General features: G+C 43.4%; 1 protein-coding gene across 5 annotated transcripts in view; it reads left to right on the forward strand.

Moving 5' to 3' along the window:
* AOAH (acyloxyacyl hydrolase) overlaps positions 1-12,455 on the forward strand; it is a 199,116-nt gene extending 186,661 nt beyond the window's left edge. Inside the window, exons 21-22 of one of the 5 annotated variants that reach the window (XR_009600488.1) lie at positions 10,619-11,284; positions 11,410-11,511. Coding sequence is in view for 4 of the 5 variants with exons in the window: in XM_042248592.2 (XP_042104526.1) it covers positions 11,410-11,538 (129 nt within the window). In the remaining variant the exon portion in view is untranslated. Of the gene's footprint in view, positions 1-6,616; positions 8,647-10,490 lie in introns of those variants that run through there. The other 4 variants (XM_042248593.1, XM_042248592.2, XM_060415018.1 and 1 more) reach the window with 4 other exon arrangements.
* The last annotated feature ends 924 nt before the right edge of the window (positions 12,456-13,379 follow it).

Raw genomic sequence — 13,379 nt, forward strand, 5'->3', positions numbered from 1 at the left:
GAGTAATGAGGAACAAACTAAAAAGAAGAGGGTCAAAGACAGCTTTGTTGTATATCTGTCTGATCTATCAAAAGAGTATTGTGTCCCTGACTCTTAAAATAGCATTAGGGTTCAAGTTCTGTCAGATGGGGGCTCTTTCTTGCACTCAAACAGTTTCACCAATAACTGATTGTTGTGAACAGAGTCAAAAGCTGAAAATCAGTGTGTGCTATAACCTTAAGTCATTCCTGAGAAATTCCTTCACATGCTGGGAGTGGGTGATAGAGTGGGCCACAGTGGGCGGAGCTATGACTAAAGCGGATGACAATGGAGAGACATGCCTAAAGCCCGCCTGCTTATCCTGTATGTTGAGCTGAACAGTCTAGATGGCAAATTGCCATCCAAGAATGTTTACTGAGTGCCTATCCAGTATCAAATACAGTGAGAAGTCAAGGATGAACAAGAAACTATCCCTGCCAGTTAAGGAGATTATAGGATAGAGAAGTAAACAGATAATTAAATGTAAAGTAGTCAATGCCTCTAATTTGCTAGCACAGATGCTAAGGGAGCATTATGGGAGATGGGATGGAGCAAAGGGGTATGAGAAAAAACTTTTGGAGGCGGGAACTCAGAATTAAGACCATAAACTTGTCAAGTGACGGGAAGAGGGAAGGGGCTGCAGAAAATGTTTTGAGCCAAAGAAGTGCAAGGGCAAGGACCTGAATACAAAAGAAAGCACAGCACATTGGAGGAAATAAAAGTGTTTCAGTGTGGCTGAGACACAGAGTGGAGCGAAGAGAGAGGGATCAAGAGAGAGATTTAGGGACAGATCACATAGGGTCTGTATGGGATTTGACCTTTTAGCTATGGAGAATGGGGAGCCATTGAAGGTTTTTTCAGCAAGAAGGAAAAATACCCAGACTTAGGGCTTCCCTCCTGGCTCACATGGTAAAGAATCTGCCTGCAATGTGGAAGACCTGGGTTCAGTCCCTGGGTCGGGAAGATCCCCTGGAGAAGGGCATGACAGTCTGCTCCAGTATTCTTGCCTGGAGAATCCCATGGACAGAAGAGCCTGGCAGGCTACAGTCCATGGGGTCGCGCAAAGAATCAGATATGACTAAGTGACTAACACTTTCACTTCTTTCACTTTGTGCTCTAAAAAGATACCTGAGGTGGCAGCATGGAGAATGGTTTTGTCCAGAGGGAGGGAGACCTGTTTGGAGGACACTTTTGTGTGGGAGAGTGTGGTGGCGGAACAGAGGTAGTGAGAGTGGGAGAGAGAAAGCCTCTATTGGAGTGATTCAGACAGTTAAATCAACAGAACATGGTTGTTTATTGGATGTAAAGGTGAAAGAGGAAGAGATGCTAAGCATGACATTTCTTTTGTGAATTGGGAAATTGGATAGATGATTCCATTGCCTGCTGAGATCAAGAACACCTTTAGGAGGATAGGGTGGTTTGAGGAGGCGTTAGTAAAAGTTAGTAAAAGTTTAAAGATCCTATAGGATGTCTCTGCAGCAAGCTCAGGAAGGGATCTGAGCTGTAGATATAGATGTGAGCAGCATCAGGACACGGTTGTGACTTGAAGCCTTTAAGGGAGCCTCTGAATGTCCCTATATACCCTCCTCCCAGTGGCGTGCCCTATAGCAGAAGCCATGTGAATGTATTCTTCCAAACCATGGGGAAGCTAGAGGAATCCACCCCTTTTCCATCTTGAAAGAGCTAGTTGGTCAAGGCTGAGTTGCAGGACCTCATGTTGATGGCACAGACATAATACCAACCAAAAGAGTAGCCACGAACCTTTGTCCAGTGCCCCTCACCAGTTCCTGTACATCTGAGCAAGACAGTTGCTACTGGCTCCTCACCACCAAGAGGGGAGCAGGCTTTATTTTATTGACCTATTTTTTTCTAAAACCCTGCTGGAGAAGCAGAGGGGGACAGTGTATAATCACTATTGATTCAACTGTTCCAATTCTCTCAGAGAGACAAGTGTAATTAAGTATAAACACAGATTTTGTTGAAAAGTTCAAATTTATGGTAGATATTAATTTTTGAGCCAGATTGTATTCACCATCTAAGTGAAAGTAAGCAAATATTTTTTTAAAAAGCCTGATATACTAATAATCACTTCTTTATCTCATTTCCAAAATGTAGAACAGAAATTTAAGAAATACCTTCTTCATTTTAAGGGGGTAATGGGACTAGAAAAGTATAATGCCAGACCTGCTGATTGATGGATTTCATGAGTAGGAAGGAGATGACTCACAAAATTAGACACCTGGATGAAGAGAGGTGAAAATACCAAGTCAAGGAACTTAAAAAAAGATTTAGTTCAGTTCAGTCGCTTGTTGTGTCCAGCTCTTTGTGATCACATGGACCACAGCAGCCAGGCCTCCCTATTTATCAACAACTCCCAGAGTTTACCCAAACTCATGTGCATTGAGTCAGTGATGCCATCAACCATCTCATCCTCTGTCGTCCCCTTCTCCTGCCCTCAATTTTTCCCAGCATCAGGGTCTTTTCCAATGAGTCAATTCTTCGCATCAGGTGGCCAAAGTATTGGAGTTTCAGCTTCAGCATCAGTCCTTCCAAAGAACACCCAGGACTGATCTCCTTTAGGATGGACTGGTTGGACCTCCTTCAAGTCCAAGGGACTCTCAAGAGTCTTCTCCAACACCACACTTCAAAAGCATCAATTCTTTGGCATTCAGTTTTCTTTATAGTCCAACTCTCACATCCATACATGATCACTGGAAAACCATAGCCTTGACTAGATGGACCTTTCTTGGCAAAGTAATGTTTCTGTTTTTTAATATGCTATCTAGTTTGGTCATAACTTTCCTTCCAAGGAGTATACATCTTTTAATTTCATGGTGACAATCACAATCTGCAGAGATTTAAGACCCCCCCAAAAAAAGTCATCCACTATTTCCACTGTTTCCCCATCTATTTCCCATGAAGTGATGCGGCCAGATGCCATGATCTTAGTTTTCTGAATTTTGAGCTTTAAGCCAACTTTTTCACTCTCCTTTTTCACTTTCATCAAGAGGCTCTTTAGTTCTTCTTCACTTTCTGCCGTAAGGGTGGTGTCATCTGCATATCTGAGGTTATTGATATTTCTCCCGGCAGTCTTGATTCCAGCTTGTGTTTCTTCCAGTCCATCGTTTCTCATGATGTACTCTGCATAGAAGTTAAATAAGCAGGGTGACAATATACAGCCTTGACGTACTCCTTTTCCTATTTGGAACCAGTCTGTTGTTCCATGTCCAGTTCTAACTGTTGCTTCCTGACCTGCATACAGGTTTCTCAAGAGGCAGGTCAGGTGGTCTGGTATTCCCATCTCTTTCAGAATTTTCCACAGTTTATTGTGATCCACACAGTTAAAGCCTTTGCCATAGTCAATAAAGCAGAAATAGATGTCTTTCTGGCACTCTCTTGCTTTTTTGATAATCCAGTGGATGTTCGCAATTTGATCTCTGGTTCCTCTACCTTTTCTAAAGCCAGCTTGAACATCTGGAAGTTCGCAGTTCACATATTGCTGAAGCCTGGCTTGGAGAATTTTGAGCATTACTTTACTAGCGTGTGAGATGAGTGCAATTGTGTAGTAGTTTGAGCATTCTTTGGCATTGCCTTTCTTTGGGACTGGAATGAAAACTGACCTTTTCCAGTCCTGTGGCTACTGCTGAGTTTTCCAAATTTGCTGGCATAGTGAGTGTAGCACTTTCACAGCATCATCTTTTAGGATTTGAAATAGCTCAACCAGAATTCCATCACCTCCACTAGCTTTGTTCATAGTGATGCTTCCTAAGGCCCACTTGACTTCACATTTTAGGATGTCTGGCTCTAGATGAGTGATCACACCATCATGATTATCTGGGTCATGAAGATCTTTTTTGTACAGTTCTTCTGTGTATTCTTGCCACCTCTTCTTAATATCTTCTGCTTCTGTTAGGTCCATGCCATGTCTTTCCTTTATTGAGCCCATCTTTGCATGAAATATTCCCTTGGTATCTCTAATTATCTTGAAGAGATCTCTAGTCTTTCCCATTCTATTGTTTTCCTCTATTTCTTTGCACTGATCATTGAGGAAGGCTTATATATATATAAGCCTTATTATATATATATATATATATCCTTGCTATTCTTTGGAACTCTGCATTTAAATGGGTGTATCTTTCCTTCTCTCCTTTGCTTTTTGCTTCTCTTCTTTTCACAGCTATTTGTAAGGCCTCCTCAGACAGCCATTTTGCTTTTTTGCATTTCTTTTCCATGGGGATGGTCTTGATCCCTGTCTCCTGTACAATGTCATGAACCTCTGTCAATAGCTCATCAGGCACTCTGTCTATCAGATCTAGTCCCTTAAATCTATTTCTCACTTCCACTGTATAATCATAAGGGATTTGATTTAGGTCATACCTGAATGGTCTAGTGGTTTTCCTTACTTTCTTCAATTTAAGTGTGAATTTGGCATTAAGGAGGTCATGATCTGAGCCACAGTCAGCCCCTGGTCTTGTTTTTGCTGACTGTATAGAGCTTCTCCATCTTTTTGCTGCAAAGAATATAATCAATCTGATTTTGGTGTTGACCATCTGGTGATGTCCATGTGTAGAGTCTTCTCTTGTGTTATTGAACGAGGGTGTTTGCTATGACCAGTGTATTCTCTTGGCAAAACTCTATTAGCCTTTGCCCTGCTTCTTTCTGTACTCCAAGGCCAAATTTGCCTGTTACTCCAGGTGTTTCTTGACTTCCTACTTTTGCATTCCAGTCCCCTATAATGAAAAGGACATCTTTTTTGGGTGTTAGTTCTAAAAGGTCTTGTAGGTCTTCATAGAACTGTTCAACTTCAGCTTCTTCAGCGTTACTGGTTGGGGCATAGACTTGGATTACCATGATATTGAATGGTCTGCCTTGGAAATGAACAGAGATCATTCTGTTGTTTTTGAGATTGCATCCAAGTACTGCATTTTGGACTCTCTTGTTGACTATGATGGCTAGTCCATTTCTTCTAAGGGATTCCTGCCCACAGTAGTAGATATAATGGTCACCTGAGTTAAATTCACCCATTCCAGTCCATTTTATTTTGCTGATTCCTAGAATGTTCACTCTTGCCATCTCCTGTTTGACCACTCCTAATTTGCCTTGATTCATGGACCTAACATTCCAGGTTTTTATGCAATATTGCTCTTTACAGCGTCAGACCTTGCTTCTATCATCAGTCCCATCCACAACTGGGTGTTATCTTTGCTTTGGCTATATCCCTTCATTCTTTCTGAAGTTACTTCTCCACTGATCTCCAGTAGCATATTTGGCACCTACCCACCTGGGGAGTTCATCTTTCAGTGTCCTATCTTTTCGCCTTTGCATACTGTTCACAGGGTTCTCAATGGAAGAATACTGAAGTGGTTTGCCATTCCCTTCTCCAGTGGACCACATTTTGTCAGGAGAAGATTGGAACATTCTAAATTTGGGGTACCTGCACTATATCCAGTCACTAGATCAAGTTTATGAGTTCTGATCTCAGGAGAGGGGTCTGGCCTGGAGACACAGATTTGGGAATCACCTGCTTCTAGTTGAGAGTAAGAGACACTGGCAGGGATGAGGTTGGCCCAAGGGATCAAATTATGAAGAAAAAGTAAAGATCAAACAGGATTAAGATTGAGAAGGTGTTTTAGTTGTCTGCTGTTGCATACCAAATGATTTTAAAACCATGCACATTACTTATCTGGCATTTTCTGTGGCCAGGAATCTAGGCAACATGGGTTAACTGGGTATCCTGCTCCACTGTCTCTCCCAGGTTGCCATCAAGGTGTCTGCCAGGGCTGGGTGTCATTTGAAAGCTGAACTTGGATCTGCCTCCAAGTTCATATGCAGAATTTAGTTCCTTGAGCCTTGTGGAACTAAAATGTTTCTAGCAACAGTTCCTAGCTGGCTGTTGCTCAGAGGCCACCTGAGTGACCTGTTTGTTTCATCAGCGAGTACAAAACAGCAACAGAGAGTATCTGCCAGCAAGACAGAAGTCACAGTGGTACACAACCTAATCTCAGAGTAACGTTCCATCACCTTTGCCATATCCTAGAAGTTAAAAGCAAGTGTCAAGTTCCACCACACTCAAAGGAGAGGGATTACACAGGTGTGACTGCCATGAAGCAGGAACTATTGGCCCTCCCAGCAGGACCCACTGGAAGGAAGACCTGGGAGATCACTAGATGCCTCCGGAGACAGCTGATGTAGCAGAGAGTTGGGAATAGCAGTCAAACTACTGACAAAATGCAAAGAAAGTTTGTCCTAGAAAAGAAACATCATGGTAAAGACCCAAGACCCAGATTTGTGGCCTGTGGAAGGTGCAGCAATTCTATATGTTCAACGTCTACCTTTTAAAATCTTTGCAAAGTTAAATATCTGAAAAGGCACTCAAAACATCTCTGAGTCTAAAATCAGGCAATGGTAAACAGGAAATGCTGAAAGAATCACAAACATACCAAGTCCAGTTTTCTTGGCTATGCTGAGACTCTCTAGTTAAACATTCCTGACACCTCCTGCCTTTAGAAACTCCATCCAACAAAGTCTCTGCAAGACAGCCTCATCTCTTATCAGGCAAGGAGCAACTCAAACCAACCTCTTCAAATTCTCCCTGCAGGCAGTGAATCTTCCATGACACCAACTCCCTCCTCTTTCTTGAGCCCTGGCCCATTTACACTGCTGGAAGAAAACATCTATATGTATAATCAGCAGGTTGGCTTTAAATAAGTTTAATAGCCTCTAGATCTTTATTTGTCTCAACAAGTAAGTCCCTGGGACTCCCGGTCCATGGCAGACTTGTGGAGTCCCTCAAAGAAGGCATCTCTGCTGGCAGTGGGGAAAGAGAAGAGAAAGGGCCTTCTGGCCAGGAAACCCTCCAATAGCGGTCATTTAGGCTGGTCACCCAGGAATGAAGGGCCAGTTTGGTCAGTTTGCTTTATACACCCGCTGGCAGCAGTGGTTTGAGTGGTGACACACTGAGTCAGCACAGACGGGCTGCAGCTGGAAACTTACATTTTTCCTTAAATGTTTTAGAATACATCTCATACCACTATCACATTGTAAGCTTACAAATTTAAAATTAATTGGGAACAAAAGCAACCAGGTCCAATAGATTGTGTTTCTGAGCAGATTAAGAGGCCAGAGAAATAAAACCGTGCCTTCCCTGTGGTGAGGGCTTCCCTGCAGGCATTTAAAATCAATCTTACCAAGATAGACTGGATGTGTTCTTCCTACAGAAAAAATAAATTCAGAGATTTTTCATTTTGGTCTGGTAGAACCTCAGCGTTAAATTTAGCAATTTAAAAGGTTGGTCATAAATTGTTGGTGAAGTCTATATAATCTTGCTCTGAATTGCAAGAATTTATTCTTTAAAAATATTACAAAAAGGAAACAACAAAATTCTGTAAAGTAATTATCCTTCAATTAAAAAATAAATTAATTAAATATATATATATATTACAAAAAGGTAGTTACTGTTTGGGGTTTGTTTTTATGGTTGTCTTACTAAAGAGTTCCATTTTTGTAACAAAGTCTGTACAAATATCTTCTGAAGTGGGAGTGTGGAGGAATCTCAGATGATGTCCAGCTATGACCACTGCTGGGCTTCTATCATGCCTGCATATGTGAGCAGATCATGAGCATGTGGGCTGAATTTGGCATGGTATATTTGCCTGGAGGACTAGTACTGCCTGGGGAAGAACTCATCATAAGTACAAATATGGTTAGGCAAAGAAATATGGCTCAATTTTAACTTGTCATCAGAAGGGAGAACAATTCTAAAAACCACATGATGGCTGTCACCAAGGACTGAATCAAGAAACAGCACCAAGTCCCCGCCCTCCAACTCCCCTCTCCATGGACTCATGCCCGAATCCTAGGGAGAGCAAAGGCTGCAAGTAAAAACTGAGAAAGCTGCTCACCTAAATATATAAAACAACGGGAGGTTAAGTTACCCTGCTTGGTCACCCCTTCTGTGAGAGTTTCAAAGAGGAAACGTTGCAGTGGGCCAACAACCATCGCGTGGTTTTGCTACCCTGCGGGCTTCTGCAGCAGGCAGATGAGTGGGTGACAGTGCCCCACCTAAGCACTGGGGCTGCAGAGGGGCCTGCAGACCAGCACCAGTGCCCATGTGGTACGGACTTACCCAGAGTAAGGGCCGCACTGCTGGAACTGAGGGGCACCTGGACAAGAGCAGCAGCGCCCTGGTGGCAACCGTCTGGACTCTGCAGCTGAGGCCCTGCGAGAGCACAGGCAGCTGGGCCACTGCCGAGGAAGAGACAAGGAAGAGCCCGACCCTGTTCACCACCACATTCCACTTACCCAGGACCCTACGTCCCCTAGCTTTCTGCTGGACCAGTTTCATTCCGTGCACGTGTCTAGCAGGGGTAGTGAATGAGGCAGCCTGTGAACCCACCCTGGGCTGCAGATGTAGGCACCGGCAGCAGGAAACTGTCTCTGCCCCTGTCCTGAGGACAGATGTTAGGAAGATGTGTGGCGAGAATCTCTATCGGTGAAATAAATTAGTTTACATCTATCTGATGGAGTATAGTGCCATGAATAAAAATGATAGAGATCTGCTTTCAGTGACATGGTAATAGGTTTGTAATATAGAGCAAATTAATAAAAGCAGATTAAAGATTGGTGGGATGATGACTCAACTGAATGCATTTGTCAACACTCATGGAACTGTTTACCAAAAAGAGTGAATTTTACTGTGTGTTAATTATTTCTCAAAAAGAGCAGATTTTAAAATATTTATAGAGGGATCCAGTATATGTATGTGTGTGTGTGCATGTGTGTGGCTCAGAAAGGTTCAGTGCTGACAGTGACTCTCTATTCAATTAAGATGTGTTGTATCCTGTTTTCCTTTTTGCTTAACTATCTTTTAATTTTTTTATCAACTGAATAGGTATTGCATTAATATTTTAAATTGTGAATAGGGAGGCACAAAAGATATTTGTGTTCAAGGACCAGCTCACCTGGGGTAATAAGGATAGCTGAGCCTTGTCCTGAACAGTGTATCATGGGAGTTACCAGAGAAGGGTGGTTTTAAGAAGCTCATAGTAGGTGCTCAGTACACGTTTCTCAGACAAATGAATAATTATAGTGAGTCATTTTATCACAAGTGTCTAGTTTAGTAATAATGATGCCACTTTCATTTTAGATCCAAAATATCAGCAGTGCACACTCATGAATATTTTAATCTCCATTAGAGTGACAGCCAACTAATTGCTTTCAAACCAAACAGCTACCCGTACTCAGATCTGAGTTCTCTCCTGTTAACTTTCCTCCGCTTATCCTCATCCCCATCTCCTCCCTTATTAATTCAGACTGGGAAATAAATGACCACAAATACTTTGGTACTACATAATTATTAGGAAGACTGCTTAGGTCTATCAAGGTAAAATGCAAAAACCGAAAAATAAGAACCCGTAATTTTTCACAGACCTAGAAGGAGGCTGTTCTGTTGAGAAGTGGCAGGAAAAACAGTCTGAAAACAGTCCTGTCTTTTGAAAAAACACTGACTGCTTTAGTGTGTGAGAGATGATCAGATCTTCCAGTAAACCTGCTGGCCTGACAGCCTCTTTAGGTCTGAGTGTGTGTGTGTGTTTGTGTGTGTGTGTGTGGTTCATGTAGTACGTGGTAGTGGCAGGTGGGGTGGGTGTGTGTTAGACACCACACAGAAATAATCAAGGTTACATTGGTGGATGGATGGAATTTGGGATCCACCTCAGAAGGCTCAGAATGTATTAAAATACCACGGATGTTTAATATATTGACTCAACCAGTTCTAGTTTTTTTCTACGTGCTAAAATCTTTTGCACAATTTAGACCCAGATAAGTCATTAGATCATTCACTCATTTTGCAAACGAGAGAATTTCAGCCCAGAGAGTAGAAGAGGGCTGCCCACATCCACAGGGAGCTGGCAGCACTACTTACTGGCAAGATGAACAGGATGTGCCCTTTGAAGACAATGTCCATGTGCTTCTGAATAAGTCAGGGACATCACTGAGCATCCGCGCTGAACAATATGTTCCCCTCTGAAGCCTTCAGCAATCACATTCCTCTATTCATTCAGCTTTAACCACCCCCTACCCAACCCCAGGGAGATGTAGCCATCTGGGGCCTGAAGGCTTGTCCAAGCCCCATTTGCTAAATGAAGGCATTATCTGCAGAGAAAGACTCCTTATCAAAGACACGTTAATGACAAGCCAGAGGACTGAACACCAAGAATGGGTCCCGGTGACATGGTGAATAAAGGGACATAAAACAATGGAACAAGCGAGTGGGCATTGGGCTGGGACAGCAGGGACAGACCTGGGAGTTAAGCCACTACATTCCTCACCCTGGCACTCCAGCCACACTCTTCATGCCCACAGCCCGCCAGGGCACCCATTCAGCCTCAAGTCCCAGGCACCCCTGGGTCCCCACCCACGGGCCATTCTCTTCTGTGCCTCTGAGCTTTTGGGTGTGCTGTACCCTCCATCATGTACACTACTTCCTTCTGGATCCATCTGGTGAATTCCTCCTTGAAAATTCAGCTCAGCTATCACACTCTTCAGAGAGGACCTAGCCTTTGCTCCCACCCAGCAGAGTTGCCACCTCTTCCCCTTCCAGGTAGGAGCACCCCTCTCCGCCCTCCCTGTGGCTTTGGTAGCATCATTCTGCAAGCCTCAGTCCCTCACTAGGCTGGGAGTTCCTTGAAGGAAGGATTCATCCTGTTTATCTCCAAAACCCAAGCCTTAGGCCTGTAGTAAGTGTTAGCTGTCCACAGGTAAGTGAATAAATGGCTTTCTGAGAAAGTATATTTGCTGTCTTTTACCAAATACAAATTTCCACAAAGGTAGCAGCTTAAAACAATACATACTTGGTTCAGTTTCTGTGGGTCAGAAGTGCTGGCACAGTTTCACTGGGCTCCCTGCTTGGGATTTCACAGACTAACATCTACGTTCTCACTTGGAGACAACTGGGGAAGATTTGATGCCATACCCACTTGGGTTGTTGGCAGAATTTATTTCCTTGTGGCTGTAGGACTGAAGACCCAACTTCTTACTAGATGTGAGCTAGAGGCCACCCTCTGCTCCCTGCCATGTGGCTTCTCACCATGCCTTCTAACTTCATCAGCCCAGCAAGGAGGGTCTCGAGAGCAAATCTGCCAGCAAAGCAGAGTCATAGATAACGCGACAGTCACTGAAAGGACATCCTTTATTGCGCTCTGTTGCTTAGAACCAGGTGATAGGTTCCACCCACATCAAAGGAAGGGGATCATACGAAGACTCAAAGGTAGGAATCCTTGGGAGCCAGCCTAAGGTCTGCCCACCACTCAAAGAGTAGAGTAAATCTTGCCGATAAGTTCTTTACTTTGGTATAATCCCCCTTTTCCTTTTCCTTTGGGTTCTTGCTTGCAGGTGGTTTCCCAGCTGTTGGCAGATCGCTTCTGGAAGAAGATGCAGCACCAGTGGCCTCATGTCCTGGGAAAGGAGAATCCATTCAATCCCCAGATTGAGGAGGTGTTTGGAGACCAAGGGGGGCACTGAGGCCCCAAGGACATGTGCTTCTGGGGAGGCAGCAACCTGGGTAAACTCATTCAACAAACGGTTATAGGGGTTGCTTGTCACAAACACAAAATTAGGTACAATTTAAATACTTATTTAGAATGAGAGAAGAAATCACAAGTTACAAATTTTTGGAAGTTAACAAATATAAGCTCCACAAAGTCTAAGGAAAAAATGACAACTTTTCTTTCTTTACAAGATTTTCTTACATTCTTTGGCTACATAATCTGATTACTTCTTCCTATAATAATGCTTTTGTAATATGGTTGTTTATAGACAGAAAATTTTTTTTTTCTTATTGATAGTTTAGAAGAGTTTCTTTCAGCTACACAACTCATCACTGGTAAAGCTGTGTAAATTTCTAGGATTGTTTTCAAAATGGGAAGACCTCGATCAAATTTCTTTTGTGGAGGAGTCATTAAAGACACACACCCTATTTGTAGTGCTGGTAAAGCTTTGTGTTCATATAAGCACACATACAAGAAATTTGATAAATTCTATTGCACATCCTCTCATCCATGTGTCACTTTCCCGGCGCTGATGGATATGGGGGCCAGTGTCTGTGTGCCACCAGCATTCCACCTCAGAGCAGGCCTGCCTTTCTACATTCTGCCCTTAGGAGCTTGCTTGGCACAGCCCAAAGAGTGGGCCAGTTCTGGCCAGGGTTCTCAGGGGCCGGTGAGTAAAGGCTCCAGCCTCTTCGATTAGTGCTCAGTTTGGGGATATATTCTGTGTGCTTCTCAGGGGGTCTCAACAGAATCAGCCTCCTCTGCTCACAGGAGCATCGCCTTACATGACTCTTCCTTCCTTGTGTCACTCTCCTCGCTTGTGGGATCACTCCCCAAATAAACCGCCTGCACCCAAATTTTTGTCTTAATAAAGATGAAATTATAATGACAGTATGTGTATAATTGTGTATGCTTTATTACTTTACTATTTTTAATTATTTATTCCTGATAGGGAGATACTTCTCTTTTGTCCAGGCACCAGCATGAACCACATCTTGCAGTCATCGTATCCATGACTGGAAGACCTTACCCCAGACTAGCTCCCAGTCTGTGCGTTTCACACATTTCTCCTCCGTGATCCCCATACTTTCCGTGCCAGGAGCTGTAGTACACTTTCTCCTCCTGTGATCTGACCACTAGCCCTGCACTTTGTCTCCATGCTGGTGGACAGTAGGAGCGTACCTGGAAGTCCTTCCTGCCCCAGGATGGCTGGCAGTAACCTGCACAGAAATAACAGCTAACCACATACATAGTGCAACCTAAATGTATCTCCATTTCAACTTCCCCAAAATTCCCATGGCTTTTCCAGAGCCACCAGATAAAAGGGAAATTGTGACAGAGAGGAAATGTGTTTAAAATATCTTACTTTTGCCAATTTTACAAAGCATAGGACCCTGTGAACTCATTGTTGGGGCACCTTCCAGGGCTTTGGAAGAAACTCTAAAACTTAATCTTTCTTAGACTTATAGTAAATCCATCTCTGCTCACAAGATTAATCTGCCAGGTTTGTGTGAGCTTCAGTTTGGAGGGCCAACACACTTAAACTATTGTCAACCCATTAATTTCTGTCACCTGAGTAGGATCTTTGGCTCAGAATGACCAGCACATGTCCTCAGGAGGTAGATCAGCAGGTGACCAACAAGCCCTCAGGAGGCTGCTTGTTTGAAGCAGGAAATACAAACTTGGAGAATAAAGATGTGAGGTGTTGGGCTGTGGTGGTGGTTTAGTTGCTAAGTCGTGTCCGACTCTAGCGACCCCATGGACTGGAGCCCACCAGGCTCCTCTGTCCATGAGATTTTCCAGGCAAGAAAACTG

The sequence above is a fragment of the Ovis aries genome, chromosome 4, assembly GCF_016772045.2.
Source record: "Ovis aries strain OAR_USU_Benz2616 breed Rambouillet chromosome 4, ARS-UI_Ramb_v3.0, whole genome shotgun sequence".
NCBI classification, from domain to species: domain Eukaryota; kingdom Metazoa; phylum Chordata; class Mammalia; order Artiodactyla; family Bovidae; genus Ovis; species Ovis aries.